Source organism: Euwallacea fornicatus, chromosome 17 (assembly GCF_040115645.1).
Source record: "Euwallacea fornicatus isolate EFF26 chromosome 17, ASM4011564v1, whole genome shotgun sequence".
Classification (NCBI taxonomy): domain Eukaryota; kingdom Metazoa; phylum Arthropoda; class Insecta; order Coleoptera; family Curculionidae; genus Euwallacea; species Euwallacea fornicatus.
In genome coordinates, this window is record NC_089557.1 from 1,531,417 (window position 1) to 1,548,394 (window position 16,978).

At 38.3% G+C, this 16,978-nt stretch overlaps 3 protein-coding genes across 8 annotated transcripts; 2 read left to right on the plus strand and 1 right to left on the minus strand.

Moving 5' to 3' along the window:
* The first annotated feature begins 75 nt into the window (after window positions 1-75).
* Window positions 76-5,291, plus strand: LOC136344399 (uncharacterized). Of its 4 annotated transcripts, none has more exons than XM_066291820.1 (6): window positions 76-324; window positions 381-687; window positions 3,867-4,090; window positions 4,145-4,323; window positions 4,382-4,651; window positions 4,705-5,291. In XM_066291820.1, the coding sequence occupies exons 3-6, from the start codon at window positions 3,935-3,937 to the stop codon at window positions 4,976-4,978; spliced, it is 879 nt and encodes a 292-aa protein (XP_066147917.1). In that variant the 5' UTR covers window positions 76-324; window positions 381-687; window positions 3,867-3,934; the 3' UTR covers window positions 4,979-5,291. The 4 variants fall into 4 exon arrangements, with proteins under 4 accessions (XP_066147917.1, XP_066147916.1, XP_066147915.1 ...); XM_066291819.1 differs by having other exon boundaries at window positions 384-687; XM_066291818.1 differs by lacking the exon at window positions 381-687 and having other exon boundaries at window positions 78-324.
* Window positions 5,292-5,760: 469 nt separating this feature from the next.
* Window positions 5,761-13,164, plus strand: Sec71 (ADP ribosylation factor guanine nucleotide exchange factor Sec71). 2 transcript variants are annotated; one of them, XM_066291750.1, is made up of 14 exons: window positions 5,761-5,906; window positions 5,967-6,167; window positions 6,484-6,801; window positions 6,898-7,119; window positions 7,178-7,460; window positions 7,522-8,114; window positions 8,165-8,457; window positions 8,594-8,889; window positions 8,951-9,795; window positions 9,910-11,073; window positions 11,150-11,636; window positions 11,725-12,037; window positions 12,288-12,489; window positions 12,709-13,164. In XM_066291750.1, exons 2-13 carry the CDS (start codon window positions 6,044-6,046, stop codon window positions 12,417-12,419), a joined length of 5,070 nt encoding a protein of 1,689 aa, XP_066147847.1. In that variant the 5' UTR covers window positions 5,761-5,906; window positions 5,967-6,043; the 3' UTR covers window positions 12,420-12,489; window positions 12,709-13,164. The 2 variants fall into 2 exon arrangements, with proteins under 2 accessions (XP_066147847.1, XP_066147846.1); XM_066291749.1 differs by having other exon boundaries at window positions 8,951-11,073.
* Window positions 13,165-13,572: 408 nt separating this feature from the next.
* On the minus strand, window positions 13,573-16,499 carry Cp110 (Centriolar coiled coil protein 110kDa). 2 transcript variants are annotated; one of them, XR_010732970.1, is made up of 6 exons: window positions 16,258-16,499; window positions 15,218-16,203; window positions 14,518-14,983; window positions 14,280-14,465; window positions 13,937-14,188; window positions 13,573-13,883 (listed from the first exon to the last, which is right to left on the minus strand). XR_010732970.1 is itself a non-coding variant. In XM_066292026.1 (5 exons), exons 1-5 carry the CDS (start codon window positions 16,327-16,329, stop codon window positions 14,024-14,026), a joined length of 1,875 nt encoding a protein of 624 aa, XP_066148123.1. In that variant the 5' UTR covers window positions 16,330-16,499; the 3' UTR covers window positions 13,573-14,023. The 2 variants fall into 2 exon arrangements, 1 of the variants encoding a protein (XP_066148123.1); XM_066292026.1 differs by having other exon boundaries at window positions 13,573-14,188.
* Between the last annotated feature and the right edge of the window lie 479 nt (window positions 16,500-16,978).

Genomic DNA, 16,978 nt, shown 5'->3' on the forward strand with positions numbered 1-16,978 from the left:
AATTACTCAGTAGAATCACTTGTCAACCTTCGTTGAATGACGTAACCAGAACCACAATGCTTTCCCCACGCTGCTGCCACTCGACCAACGCCGATTTTGTTGTTGAGATTAACGTTAAACCAACCTTTGTAAGGTAAACGTCGGCCAGCCAAGACGGTCAGGCGCGTGCAAACCAGTACCTACGCACGTATTTCGGACCTCTAGTGACGAAAGTGAGAGTGATTTTAGTCGGCAAACATGGCTGTTATGACTTAGTGATATGTGTGAAGTTTATGGGCAATATCTGCCGAAGAAGGAGCTTTCGTAGATGGTCCTTACTCGACGGTACGTAGGAATGTCAGGAATTTGCTTTGGTACCTTAACACCATTTACGCCTTTAGCAGTTCTCCTAGGCGCTGACGCTATTACGTCGCGTTACTCCTAACCGTGTTAACGCTCAGAGAGCTGCAGCTGGGCACCAAATTCTTACGGCTCAGGGCGTTCGGTACCCGCATCAAAGCAAAAAGGACGAATTTGGTGCTTTCAGCTTACCGTTCAATGAAGGCCAACAAGATGTTTCAGGAAACACACACACACACACACACACACACACAATTATATTAATTTCAAGACATACTTGAGGGGCACCGAGCGGTCTTAGATTGGTGCTTCGCCGCTCGCAGCCTTCGTCCGGTGGCTGCTTCGCAGGTGACAGCATTCAAACATGAAGATGTATTGAAATTCGTATTAATTTGCTTCGCGTCAAGGCTTCTCAGTCCCATTATAAAAACACGCCATATGTTTTATTGATGCGATGCATCCTGGAATGGAAAGAGGCTGTGCGCGGAGTGGTCGAAGAAAAACGCATGAGAAGCCTAAATGAGTTTTATAAATGTTTAATGAGAGGAATGGTTCAATAATTGCGTTTCGGAATAAAGGGGCTTTGTACGGGCTCTAAGCTGTGATTCGCGGGGCTGCCCAGTCTCGTGAAATCCGTGCAAAAGAAGTGGAGGAGCCACGAGACTCGGCCTACGAGGGGGAATACTCCTCGGGCACTGATTTCGAGAGAATAAACAGAGTTTACCACCAAATAATACAGTAGAGGGTAATTGTATGTCTAGGCCCCATATTACTGGGACAATAAAATTATACGTAATAATTCACTTGAGTAAGAATGCTTACAAGTAATGATTTCTTGAGAACTAGCAGTGCAGATCACAGAGGCCTGCATTTAGATATAGAGAACTAATTAGGTTCCATTCTCTGAGCAATCACGCTAATTTGCAGCATTCTGTTTATATTTGTAAAAGGACAAATGAAAATTCCTAGAATACGCTTTCTGTTTCACTTCTCTTCTTTTTCTTGCTTCTTGTCCTTGTTTCCTATTTTTTTCCAACACATTCTTTCGATGTCTGCCGAGCATCTGGATTTTTAGTGCTTCCGACGAACATTTCAGTCATATTCACTCAAGGAGGATGCTTGTACCTCTACCTCCCCAGGCTCCAAGATTACCCATAGCCACCCCTGGGGGTTGATTTTATTTCTATATTAAACCGTTTAGCTATATCTTAGATTAAAATTTTTTTTGTTAATTCTATTTAATTTTTTTCTTTCTCTTTCATTTTTTTCTTTACACATTTTTTCTAACTTTCTTTCATGTGTTTTTATTTTTTTCATTATTTCTTTCACTTTTTTTTTAAGATTAAGGCTTCATACTAAGTTCTTTAGTTGAGTTTCACCACTCAAGAAGAAAAAGACCCCAAACAAATGATCGTTTTAAAAATCTTCTTTACACGCCCCGAGGAAGAATTCGAATGGTGTCAATTCGGGAGCTCTTACCGGTCACTCAGCGATAGGCGGCGCCGCCCCCAATCGACTTTCTGCACATCACCGATCCATTAGTCTCCCTCGATAATCATTGGAGTTAGTGGAGGTTCTTCGATTTCAAGTGTTTGCCTTGCGAAATCATCGGGAATAATTCACTGCAGGTAGTTCAATGCCCCCCCGAGCAGGTAGTTATTTTGTTTTTTCCTTCCTCAACGGGGCCATGCTACCCGAGGCATTTGAATACAGTTGTCTGAGGAGGGCCAACATTAATGGTCCGACGTGAGATTTTATGGCCACTAATTCCAATATTGCCCCCCTACGAAGTCATCGAGGAACGCAGGGTAGTTAAAGGCCGGCTCAAGTAAAGAGAAATTTATATATAAGTGGGATGGGGTAGGTACCACCCTGAGGGCCGCTGGACAAATGTGTGAGCAGCTTTTACTGGAAGAAACTTTCCAGGGGAATTGGCTGATATTTTGCCCGTTTCTTTCGAAGTATCGGCGCACAGAAACTCGAAGTAAGCTGAGCACCAAATTTTAACCGAATATCTCAAAAACTGGAGAGGATGTGGGGTGCAAAGTATAAGTTTGTTAACGAATTTTTCTATTCGGTTGTTTGCGACTAATTAATTTGTCGAAGTGTTTTCCGTAATCTTGAACAAGCATTTCTGAAGAGGCGCAATTTCCGAGGAATTGCAAAAATTCCTGCCGTAAGATAAATTCTCCCAATAAACAGAACACTAAAAGGGGCACTCCAGCGTTCAGGCAATAACCTTAAGAATATTAAACACACGAATTTACAGCTTTAAACAGGAACTGGAATTTTCGCAGCTTAAATGTTTAATTTATCTATTATAATGGTAACGCCGTTATTCAAACAAACATTAAAACTGTAGTTGATGTAGAAAAACGCTAACCAGACCATTACTCTGGCAAATCAGTATGTAGAAACGGCAATAAAAGAACTTCCTCAGAGAGCGATTATTTCTCAGGTGCATGTTTGAACTCGCCTAATGATGTGCGAAGAATTACCGCATAATGAGGAATTCATTTAAATTTAATTGCTCTAATAGTTGAGTAATAAAGTTTTAAGAGAATCTTGAGTAATTAAACGTTCTTGCGTGGCATTTTATGTTTTAATATTTTATCTGGTCGCACTCAAATACCTCGAGCGACGACTTAATTCTTCCAGTTAGAGATCTGAAAAACCCAGTCAGCACTGTTCGGATAGGGAAAAGCGTCCTTACGCAACATAAATACATAATTACATGCTTTCTTGCCGCCTCTCTCGGATACCACAAAGGAAGATTCGAATTTAATAATGGGATGCAAGTACGCATTTAAGTAAAACGGTTACAAAATTAATGAGAAATAATAGAGTTTTCGACCTAAAATGGACCACTTTCTCTCCTTGGTTCTTGGTGTTTTAGGCGAACAATGCGGGTCATTTCTGAATGGTCGTTCACCAGTTGGGTGTAATTTTTGCATACATCGACCTACTTGCATAGTAATTATTGTATCATAATGATCTTTAATTATTGATTCATTTGTTTAAATGAAATGTGTTGCAAATTACTTTCGGTCGGTAACTGAGGTGTATAAAGTCCACTTGCCGCACGGCATGTGGTGTACATTAGTAACTTTTTTCTTAACGAGTGCGCAAAGCGGCAGCACTTTTCCACACGTTCGGACAGAGAGGTGGAGAGGAAAAGAAAGATAGAAAAAGACTGAAGTTTTCTAGAACCTGTTTTATTCTTTCCTCGGCCCATTTGACGAGGTAGTTGAACTACCTCGTTTTTATCCATTTCATCCGTGGAACTTTCCCTCTTCTACGACACGACGAAACCACATCTGAAATTGAATGTTTCGGTTTTCCGCAACCATCATCAACTTTGTTTTTTTTCATGGATACCATTTTGAATTTTTACATTTTTCAATTCACCTTTATTTTCTGATTACCATGACGTGTCACGTGTTAAAATTCAGCCTTGTGGATTAGTGGGAATACTAAATTGCCTGCTTTTGCAAAGAACGACTTCGCAGCATGTTCCTTGCTTGCAGATGAACCAATGAGGAACACCGTCATTGCGCCATCAACTCCAACGAAGTCATAGTTATTGTCTCCAGAGATGGTCCGAAAAATTGGAAAGAACCATTACATCGCATCGCCTCTAAACCATGATTCCCCCACTCCCGTCCACGTTACCAGGAGCTCAGCTTACTCAGATGGTGAGGACAGTCACCGAGCTCTTTCCGACAGAACCGTTTCCGAATATACTTCATTGGTGAGGATTTGCTGGAGTTATTCTATTAGTGCTACTAATCCTGGCAACTTCTAGCCATATACAATAGTTAACGAACGAAACAATCGCCCTGGATACGCCAATAACAGTCCCCCACAAAACCGATACTCCTCCTCGAGAGCCCCTTCAGCTTTAAGCAAAGGTAGCAGGTATGATGACACGGGGTCAGACATATACGTTACCAGTGGGGCCTATAAGGCCCCTTCCGAGTTCAGGTGCGTCTGAGCATCCCATCGATTCATAAATCGGAAAATTACCTTAATGTTTCTTCAGTCGAACTTCACGTGCTAGACCCTCGAGCCATTATTCATACCGATCCGGAGCGGCACCTTCTGTGGCTAGCAGAACCAGCAGAAGTACGGTCAAAACTGGAAGGGGGTCCAGGAAAGCGGGAATGACCGTGGAGACCATGGCTGCTCCGAACCCCTTCTGCCCCAACATCAAGGGCATGTGCTGCCTTATGTTGCTACTAAATCTGGGGATCATTTTGGTGACTTTGGGATTCGTTATCGTCATCCAGTTTTTCGAACCAGTCATTGTTTGGTGAGTATTCCTGGGTTTGCCATCAATAGAACTTTTGCAACTTTTCTTTCCAGGGTATTTGGGATAATATTCCTAATCGTCGGCTTCGTGACTCTCATCGGAAGCTTGATATACTGCGTGGTAGTCTGTAGAGATGTGAAAACACCTAGTCAAGTTAATCCGGATGAATTGTATTGGACGCATCACTGGTCTAAGACCATTGGAGCATCACCGGAAATTCACTATAAGGCTGAAGAAAAATTCGGCGATGACCGCTATAGTGACCGGTACTCCGTAAGCAAATTGTCGGAGAAGTACTCGGACCGAGAGAAAAATGGAAGATACTAGTTCCGGTGTCTGGATGGGGGGATAAAAGCGCTGACTCGTAGGGTCGCAAAGAGTCTGAAGGGTGGAACTAATTGCCCTTAAGAAATTTGTAATAAAAAGTTTAATACCGACCACTAAATATTAAATAATAATAAAGGCGACTTAATCACATAAGGACATTTTTGTAATATATTATGAAGATGATACTAAACAAATATTATTAATAAATGCAAGTTTAATAATATAATTTGCTCAGTGTGAAATTTCAATAATACACTATTTTTCCATAAATGAAGATAATAAAAATATGCAATTGGTCACGAAGCCAAATTAATTCCCGTTTTGAATATTTAAACCTGTCGAATCCAACCCTGTGTCGTGCAACTATTGGCTTCACTGTATCGATAATTGAACTTGTTATCGAGTTTGACCATCGATAATGCTTGTAAGAGAGTTTTTTTTCACACGGCAAATCTTCAAAAGACATTCAGGCTATTCTCTTTTCTCTTTTTGATTTATTCCAGTGCTTTATATGCGGCAATATTTACCAAGTATTTCTTGTAGAATTTGCTATTGTTTATAATAATAATTTGATTAAATGCTCGAGAGTTGCATTTTACAGAAAACTGTTAGGCCGATAATGAAATCTACATTTTGCAGAAAACTGCGATGCCTGTAACGAAACCTACATTTTGCATTTTAAGGAAGTAAGTAAAGTAGTTCCAGACAATTACTCCATCCTTAGTCTTGATTTGCGACAATTGACAGTTTTGACATACTCTAATTGGCATTGACAAAATAAATTTGAAAGAAAATAAACAAATTATTTGACGTACGAAGAACACGAAATGGAAATTAATTAAATTTATTTGAACAAACAGTACATTAATACTAGTTAATTACCAGTGTGAACTGTCTACGTGCGAGAATATAAAAGTTAAGCCTTCAAGTGAGCATCTAAAAATAATCATTTCACTTTCCTTTACATGTCTTACGACATTTTCCTTAGCTACACGTCACACACAATGCAATCCCCTTTGGAACTGCTAAAGGGTTTCAGTTGTTAAACGTAAATGGATGTGAAAAATGCAATCAAACAGTAAAACCAGAGAAATGTTCATATCAAGAGCATTGGAGAAGATTCTCAATGACAAGGAAATTCGAAGGTCTCATCACTCTCAGTTGAAAAGGGCATGTGAGTCTGCTTTAGGTATGTTTCTTTTTCTAGTTCTATAGTATTTTATGTGTTCTTACCATATTATTTATTAAATTGATTGCTGAGAAGTTGTCATGAATTTTATTCAAGATATTTTAAAATACAGGTACCACATAGTAACATAACAGCTTTTATAAATTAATATTAACTTTATAGTTTGTAGTGAAAGATTTCTGCATCCATATAAACTCATATAAGTATTTTAATGACTCTGACCCAAATATCCATTACCTAATTGCAAGAAATCTTAACGTCTATTGCATTCCATATACTAAAGTAATTTTCAAACTCATTCTAATGCATATCTTAGAGGAACTAAAGAAAGAGACCAGCCAACAACAACCCCCAAATGATGAGCAAAGTGAGAGAGTTTCGGATGCACTTCCTTTACCTCGCAGTGGTGAAGCAAATGCCTTGACAACCGAAAAATATTTCCTCCCTTTTGAACTTGCATGCCAAAGCAAATCTGCTAGGATTGTCACAACAGCCTTGGATTGTTTACAAAAACTTATTGCTTACGGGCATCTGACTGCCAATGTTCCAGATTCAACCACTCCAGGAAAATTATTAATTGATAGGATTGTTGAGACTATTTGTGCCTGTTTTACTGGACCACAAACTGATGAAGGTAATTTCCCTTCTAAATTAATTTACATAATAACCAACAGCATTACTGAGAAATTCTTCACAAAATCACATAAAATTATTTCCCCATTTTTTCCAGGTGTTCAGCTGCAAATAATCAAAGCTCTCCTAACAGTAGTAACCAGTCAACATGTTGAGGTTCACGAAGGAACTGTGTTACTGGCAGTCAGAACCTGCTATAACATTTTTCTTGCTAGTAAAAATTTAGTGAATCAAACCACAGCACGGGCTACTTTAACACAAATGCTGAATGTTATTTTTACTAGAATGGAACTGGAAGCTGAGATGCACTCTGACGAAAGTAGTTATCCTAATTTTCAAGCCAAAAAATATACATTTTCTATTAATATATTTTTCAGAATTTACCACAAACCCTGTGATAATTAATGGCGAAGCAAAATTCGTGAAAGAGAACTCTTTAAGCATAGAAGAAAGAGAAAAAGTTGGTGATGCATCTGAGGACAATAAAGAAGGTGTAGTCAATGAGCATCTTCGAGAGGTTAAAAATATGGTTGTTGAAATTTTGGACAGGATCATTGATGATGTTATTGTGGATGTAGACACTAGACTAAACACCTCAGGATCTATTACATCTGTTAATTCTATTGAAGAAACTAAGAGTGTGTCATCTTCAATCACAAGGTAAAATGTTGCCGGAGATCAAATGAAAATTTATTATTCCCAAGTACTTCTTTTTTTTTAGAATTCCTTCACAGGAAAGTCTCACAACAAACAGTGAGAATGATTCTGCAATTACTGCCAAATTCACTCATATACTTCAGAAAGACGCTTTCCTTGTATTTAGGGCCTTATGTAAATTGTCTATGAAACCGCTCCCAGAGGGCACTCCAGATCCAAAATCTCATGAACTCAGATCTAAAATACTATCTTTACAGCTGCTTTTGTCAATATTACAAAATGCGGGTCCAGTTTTTCGGTCAAACGAAATGTTCATCACCGCGATAAAACAGTACCTTTGCGTGGCTCTGAGCAAGAATGGCGTCAGTTCAATTCCCACAGTGTTTGAACTGTCTTTAGCCATATTTTTGGCGTTGTTGTCTAATTTCAAGCTGCACTTGAAGATGCAGATTGAGGTGTTTTTCAAAGAGATTTTCCTGAATATCTTAGAAACATCGAACTCGTCGTTTGAGCATAAGTGGATGGTAATCCAGGCGTTGACAAAGATTTGTGGTGATGCCCAGTCAGTGGTGGATATTTACGTTAATTATGATTGTGATTTGACGGCCGCGAACTTGTTTGAACGGCTTGTCAATGATTTATTTAAGGTGGCACAAGGTAAATGTGTGTAATTTTGTTATATAATATTCATACTTACTTTGTATTAGGACGACATGCACAGGAATTAGGCGCGTCTCCCAACCAAGAAAAAACCATGAAACTTCGGGGCTTAGAGTGTTTAGTGTCCATTCTGAAATGTATGGTGGAATGGAGCAAAGATCTTTACGTAAATCCGAATCTTCAAAGCACCGTCGGGGAGCCCCAGGAGTCCAAAGAGACAGACAACGTATCGCTAAAAAGCCATGGTGGCAGTACCGATAGCCTAAATTCGAGCGATAGTGGGAATAAAGAGGTTTTAGATTCACCCGAACAGTTGGAAGTGTTAAAGCAACAAAAAGAAGTAAGTCGTGTGGAAAAGTGTTAATTTTTTGTATATTTTGTAATAAGTGAGCATAATTTTGTTTTGCTTTTGCCCAAACATAAATATTCGGGCTATGATTGGGGTAAGTTCTAAGATAAGTGAGTGTATTCCATAGGTTTGGGAGACCGGTATTGACATGTTCAATAGAAAACCACGGAAGGGAATAACTTACTTACAAGAACATAGTTTATTGGGCGGTACTTCAGAAGAACTTGCAAAATTTTTACATTCCGAAGAAAGACTGGATAAAACCAATATCGGTGATTTTTTGGGAGAAAACGACGACTTCAACAAGGAAATCATGTATACTTATGTCGATCAAATGGACTTTGTTAAGTTGGACTTTGTTGCTGCGTTAAGGCATTTTCTAGACGGTTTTCGATTACCTGGAGAAGCGCAAAAGATAGATCGGTAAGCTACATTTTGTTGCCTTAAAAGTCCTCATTTCGGCATTTCTCACCATTCTTTTCAGGCTAATGGAAAAGTTCGCGAGCAGGTACTGTGAATGTAACCCTAACAATGGTCTATTCTCAAGCGCGGACACAGCTTACGTACTAGGATTTTCCATTATCATGTTAACAACAGATCTTCATTCTCCTCAAGTGAAAAATAAAATGACAAAGGAACAATACATTAAATTGAACAGAGGCAACACCGATTGCAAGGAAGTACCTGAGGAATATTTATCGCAAATTTATGATGAAATCGCCGGTCATGAAATAAAAATGAAAAACACCGTAAACAAGCCGGGCAAGCAGCAAATTAACAGCGAAAAACGAAGGAAAATCCTCTTTAATATGGAAATGGAGGCCATTTCTTCTGCGGCGAAAAACCTTATGGAATCGGTCTCCCACGTTCAGACTCCGTTTACCTTAGCAAAACATTTAGAGCACGTGAGACCGATGTTCAAGATGGCGTGGACATCATTTTTGGCGGCGTTCAGTGTAGGATTACAGGACTGTGATGACCCAGAAGTGGCTAGTCTGTGTTTAGATGGAATTCGATGTGCCATAAGGATAGCTTGTATATTTCACATGACTTTGGAAAGAGACGCCTATGTGCAGGCCTTAGCGAGGTTCACGTTGCTCACAGCCAATTCGCCAATAATGGACATGAAAGCGAAGAATATCGATACTATTAAAACGCTTATAATGGTGGCCCATACGGATGGAAATTATTTAGGAACGTCTTGGTTGGATATCTTGAAGTGCATATCGCAGTTAGAGTTAGCCCAACTTATTGGTACGGGCGTCAGACCTGAATTTTTGTCTGGGCCGGGTTACAAACCTCCTGATCCTAGTTACAAAGAACGAATAGGTAAATCTTTTGTTATAAATATTACATTGAAACGAAGCATTTTTGATGCCGTGTATTCCCTAATTTTGATTATGTATCTCCTACAACCTTCAACGTATAAATCTCATTTTTCAGGTCAAACTAGTTCTCAAAGTGTTGTTGTCGCAGTAGACCGAATATTCACGGGATCAACTCGCCTCGACGGCGATGCCATAGTAGATTTCGTCAAAGCTCTCTGTCAAGTATCACTAGACGAATTAGCTCATCCGGGACACCCCCGGATGTTCTCCCTTCAGAAAATAGTAGAAATTTCTTATTACAACATGGGTAGAATTCGTTTGCAGTGGTCCAGAATCTGGCAAGTGCTGGGAGAGCACTTCAATACAGTGGGATGCAGCAAGAACGAGGATATCTGTTTCTTCGCCGTTGACAGTTTGAGGCAGTTGTCGATGAAGTTTATAGAAAAAGGAGAGTTTTCTAATTTCCGGTTTCAAAAGGAGTTTCTGCGCCCATTTGAGCATATCATGAAAAAAAATGTTTCGCCCACGATAAGAGATATGGTGGTCAGGTGCGTGGCACAGATGGTCAATTCTCAGGCGAGCAACATCAAATCAGGCTGGAAAAATATTTTCTCAGTGTTTCACTTAGCTGCCAGTGACAGAGAGGAAGTCATTGTAGAACTCGCCTTTCAAACTACCGGAAAAATAATATCCGAATTGTACGATAGGCAGTTTCCTTCGATGATAGATTCGTTCCAGGATGCAGTCAAATGTCTATCAGAATTCGCATGCAACGCCAGATTTCCGGATACTTCAATGGAAGCCATCCGACTAGCTCGGTCTTGTGCGTGTTACGTAGCTTCTGCACCCACTATGTTCGCAGAACATGGCGGCATGGAAACTGATATAACCATCACTGAAGAGGACAGAGTGTGGGTGCGCGGGTGGTTCCCATTGCTATTCTCCTTGTCATGCGTAGTTAATAGATGTAAACTAGACGTTAGAACGCGAGCGTTAACTGTGCTATTTGAAATCATTAAGACCTACGGAGATAGTTTCAAGCCGCATTGGTGGAAGGATTTGTTTAAAATATTGTTCAGAATATTCGATAATATGAAGCTGCCGGAAAAGCACACCGAGAAAGCTGAGTGGATGACCACGACGTGTAACCACGCCTTATATGCCATAGTTGACGTATTCACACAGTACTTCGATGTGTTAGGGCCATTGATGCTGGAGGATCTATACGCGCAACTGCACTGGTGTGTTCAACAAGACAACGAACAACTCGCGAAGTCAGGTAAAAATTGTACACAGAGTGTATCTTTTAAGTGGTACCTTTGTTTTTTAAATATGTAATAAGCGAAATTTTTCAGGTACCAACTGCTTAGAAAATCTAGTCAATTCCAACGGTCATAAGTTCACGGAGGATACATGGGATAAGACGTGCAAATGCATGTTAGATATTTTCGATTCGACAATACCAACCGCTTTACTCACGTGGAAACCCGAGTCCATGAAAACGACCGCTGTGATAGAAAATAGTGAATCAGGGGTTAAAAAACCCGTGAAACGTTCTGTTAGTTTTTCGGATCAGCAACCCCCCAACCCCGACCACGTGTTGCTTAAAAACCTAGAAATCAAAAGTGTAGTACAACTTGAACTGATACAAACAATCGATAATATTGTCTTCTACCCGGCGACGTCCAAAAAAGAGGATGCAGAGACTTTGGCCTTAGCAGCAGCCGATATGACGGGGAATGGAAGTTTGACCGAGTGCCAGCGAGAAGAGCAGGGAATGTATAGATTACTGAGCTCTCCGCATTTGTTGAAGTTAGCAGAATGTTTGCAGCAATCACATAAGTACGTATCATGTTACGCTTACAACGTGGTAATTATTGAAAGAGATTTAGCGAGGGCTTTATAATTCTACAACCGGTAAATTTCTCAGGTTTGCAAAAGCTTTCAACGTAAACCACGACCAACGAAACTTACTGTGGAGGGTGGGCTACCGAGGCTCCGTGAAACCGAATCTACTCAAACAAGAGACACAAAGTTTGGCCTGTCTTCTGCGGATACTATTTAAAATGTACGGGGACGAGGGCAGGAGGCAGCACTGGCACTTAATAGAAGAAAAGCTGGTGGAAGTGTGCCAGGAAGCATTTGCTTATTTCTTGGAGCTGCAAAGTGAAACGCATAGGGATGCTTGGACGTCGCTGTTGTTGCTAGTCCTAACTCGAATGCTAAAAATGCCTGATAGCAGGGTGAGTGCCACATCAGTCATTAAAAACAGCTGATTTGTCCATTGCTTTAAGGGCCAAATTATTAATGAGTTATCTAAATGTCCCTCATGCTATAGCCTTAATCAGAAGTTAATATCAATAGAAACTTTGAAAGTAAAAGCTGGTATTAGTCAGATTTTTGGTTTCCAAAAATTTCAAACTGCGCATTAATAGTTTGGTTTTGTAATAGTGGTTATGAATAATCTTAAATGGAAATTTCCTTTTTTTTTAGTTTGCAGTACATGTATCAAAATACTATCCATACCTGTGCGAGTTAATGTGCTTCGACCTAAAAGCCGAGCTGCGCTCTATACTTAGAAGACTTTACTTACGAGTTGGGGCAGTTTTTCACGTCACTCGATAAATTCCTCAACTTATTTGAAGTCGGTGCGTTATTCACCTCATGCTTTAGATGCGCTATAGTGCTGTATCAGGTTTGTTATTGTCGCATAAAGAAGATGAACGTGGCATGGATTTTCCCCAAGTTACAAAGCAAATTTTTTGTCAAAGGTGGCACGCATCCTAAAGTTGTAACTTTCATTCTGGCTCCTCCTTGTAACACTATCTACCTTCCACGTGTGGAAAATGCTGCTGTTTCACATCTAATTTAATTATTTGTTGTATATTTATAAATATTAGAATTTTTCTTTCAGATATACGTGCTTAGATATAGGTGCCTATCGAAGACAAATTCTTTTCCCCTCCATACCATATTATTCGTAGTGACTAGTAATTGATTTGTAAATAACTAAATCTATTAAAATTAAACAACCTAAAATAATATCTAACTTGGGAACTTTGAGTCCAATACCTTCATAAAATGAATCATTAAATGGAAATTTGCACTTTATTGTTAATTCTCTTACCTTATTGACTGTATTTATTTTATTTATTCCTGTTGAAACATGATGGTTAAACGTTGTACTATTTGCATAAAAACATCTTTGATAATGAATAGTGTTGTGATATATACATAATATATTTATATAACGTTTCTAGATAGTATTAATATTCTACTTTTGGAGTATAAAACGTGCATGTATATAGTTCTATAGTGCAATTGTTTATCATTACTAGAACACAAGTAAATACATAGTTTTGAAACACTGTTCAATGAATATGTTTTCTGGTAATTTCCTAATTGGAAAAGTAATTTAACATTTTCTCTTTAAAGGTAAACTGAAACTCATTAGTTGGCTTTTTAGCATAACTATTTATTTTGTTTTAACTTCAATAATTATTTGGTTCATCAAATAGGCCAGAAAAATAAGAAAATTTGTGCCAGAGATCACTATTAAGCTCCAGATATCACAGATGCTTCCATATGTTCGGTGGTAATTAAATCTATGACCAAATTGTGCTTTGCAAGATTTTAAATTAACTATTTTTTTTGTTGATTTAACTTTTTCGTTTGTCGCTTATCCGCAGTCAGAACAGCTTATTGTTTACCATGGAGTACCTACCTACTTTGTCACTTCTCTTTATAAAATCGTCTTTTCATGAATTAAAACAATAAGAACTTCTTAAAAATCTTTAATAAACACTACTAATATAAATCATTCAAATATAAAAAAATACATAACATTTTTCAGTCAAATAGTAATGCGTTGTGCATATGAACAAACTCTCCTACTTTTTCAAAATACGTAGAATTATAGGGATGGCGATCTGGAATCCATTTATTGTATATGTGTCGTTTGTTCAAGTTCTGCATTCAGTGATTTCATTCCCGTAAAAAACCATTTCGGGAAAAATTGTGGAAGATCCATAATTGATCTTTCAGTCCGCACATTCGAAAATCGATGTTTTTCCTGGAAGATCGCCATCCCTAGAAATGTATGAAATATTTTGAAGTGCGAGATATTTAAAGCTTAAACTAACAGATCAATCGTCTGCATATCATTAAAAGTACAGCTTTGGTTGCATTTTTCATGGTTTGGACGTGATCCTGGGCGGATAAGTTGGAAATTAAAGGGTCGTGTTGGTCGATCTAGAGCGCATCGAACTTCTAGCCGATCGCGGCCACTTGCATTTCTCCAGTTTTCTTTGTCGATCCAATGATATCGTCAACATTTGTTCTTTAATAGGCAGATCGAAGAAGATTTCGTGAAAAGAGTATAATGCCGCTGACAACTAAAATACATTTGAAACCATCAAAGAATAGCCCAATTTATTATTCCAAGACATAAATAACAAAGGCGTTTACTACAAGCACATCACTTGCCTGATTTATAAGCCTTCTATGCAGCTCAACATCTTTCTCGTCTATGTGTTCCGACTGGTGCAATTCAAGAGCACATAGAAGCACATCTTTTATAGTGCTAATTACGTTTTGAACTTTTTCTGTTTTGAGAAGTCTTCTAGTTAAATAACCTTTAGCGTAAGCACCTATAACGCTCGCAGCCCATTCCTATAAACATATTATTAAAGTTAAAAATTTCAATGTGCGGAACACATTTTACCTGTCTCATTGTGTTATCATTAAGTTGATCGATGTCTCGGAAAAGCTCCCTACTAATGTTTTTCTTATTCTCATGCCTCAGTACGCCTTCGAAATAGCCATTTTTCTCCCGCAGAACTCCAACTTCAATCTCTTTTAAAACCTCACCATTATCTTCTTCAACTGAGTTACTACAAGGCATCAATCGCGAAGTTATTGTGTCACTATCGCTTGCGAAACTGTAATAAAGTGACTGACTCGGAGAAATGGAAAATGTGCTGCTACGTCTTAAAGATTCACTTGGTGGTTTAGCTGAACGGTTGCTTTTTAATGATTCAGTGGTGTTTGGCCTACTCTCTAAAGAATTGGGTACTTGTTTAATTGACGTCGGGGTGTGACTATATTCTAACGAACGCAGATCTTTCAAATTATCACAGTTTCTAGATTGTTTGTGAACCTTCTGGAGTGGTGCATCAAGGCTATTTGCACTAAAACACAAGTTATAACAAAGTAGTAACACAAATAAATAAGTTAAATAGAGGAGGCAAATGTAGTAAAATAGAGCTCTCAGAAAAAGCGTCAAAATATATTTTACCGTCGTTCATCAGATCTAATAATGACGTTTTTTAAAGCTCTTATTGTAATACAAACACACTGTTAATTCCATTTAAAACCAGTAATATCATAGGATATACACTAAAATATATTTAAATTACGTTTACCTCGCAACTCTCTTGCACTCAGGACTGAAATCAGACCTGACAGACTCCAACTCTTCATTCCTTCCTTTAATCCCATCATACCTCTCAAGCCTTTGCTTTTGCTCTATATGTTGTTTTTTCAAAAGATCAATAATTTGTTGTGCATACTCATCAGGAATATCTTTCAAAACATTCAGCAATTCCCCATCTGGTTCTATAGCATGAAATGGATGTTTATTGAAAAATATTTCAGCTTTGGCTTCTTTATCATCAACAGTTCTGTCATTTGTATTTACTGTAATCTGCTGAACTGAGATGTCTGTCTGATAAACCTCAATTATTGGGGATTTGTATTCTTCAATTATTGTTCTTGCAGATTGATCTGGACTATCTAAATTTAAAGCTAATTCAGGCTTTTCTTGATTTGTTTTATCTTTATCCATGCTTGAATTGTTAGTTTCTGGAGAAGTGCTATTCAAGATATTTGACCTCTCTGTGTTGTGGACCGAAACTGAATTATTTCTAAGATGTTTTAAGAGAACAGGACTGGGACATTCTAAAGTGTACGAATTGCTCCTGATAAGACGTGGTTTTGGAGAAGTCTCATCATTGGATTTGATTGCTTTTTTGTTTTCTCGAGATTCACTTTTACAGCGAGAAGGCCTCATTTTCAAATGTTCAGTATCGTGACTAAGCAAAGTGTCGCCCTCACTATCATCAACCAAGCTTACATTTGAACAAATAGTTTTAACTCCACTCCCATTAAATTGTGTTACTTCTAAAAGAGCTTTGCTCAGTTTGCTAGCTTTCCAAGGCTTTACACAGGAGGGTTTATCACAATTTTTTAAGGCACCTTCCTGAGGCTCAGTGATATGTGCAGAACTGTCCTTGAATTGCAGCAGTTCGTCAAAATCACGTTTAAGATCGCGAAAATGCTTTAGTCTTTGTTCCAATCGAACTGCCTGCTGTTTGTATATCAATAACTCTTTGCGTGATTCTGGGGTTATCTACAGGGAGAGTCAGATGATTATAAGAAGTTACCGAGTTAAATACAAACATACCAAAGGGGGCAAAATGGGGCAACCATTAACCTTGATTACAGACACATAAGGCTTTTCCACAGGATCGTCCATTGTATTGTCAAAGGCACTATTTCAAGGGAAAAATTATGTTGCCTTAAGCAAATCCATTGCCAATGGCCTTTTTTAGTTATTTTTTTCTAAATTCGTGTTTCTTTGAAAATTCAAAATTAAAATAAAAAACCAAAATTTCAAACTTTGAAAAATGACAGATGGAATCGAGTGAACTAGTGAAGTGACAAGTGCCAAAAGAAATTTGACCGATAACAATAGAGTTTTCATTTCATGTTCTTGTATCGCATTTGCAGCACTCTATTTACCCCCAAATCCTAAAGTTCAGACAGGGCAGGACTAGACGCAAGTTTAATTCAAGTATTTTCTCTTCTAATCTCTGTTGAATCGAATTAATGCCGAAAAGGTGAGTATTTTTTACCCCTTCCAATGATTTAAAGCCATATGTGTCATTATGTAAATAGGATTTGAATAGATTCAGTAACATCACCGTCACATCAAGAAAAATATGTTAAGGAAACGTATGATAAATTAAGGCAAAACTTATATAATTCGTAACAACACAAGAAGATAGTATTTAAATCTCAATTTTTTTCCGTTAGGGAGAGAATGGAAGTGAAAATCGCTTGAAATTACATTACAAAAACAAACAAAATCGCACATTTATTTTAGAGAAAAAAATCTGGCGGCC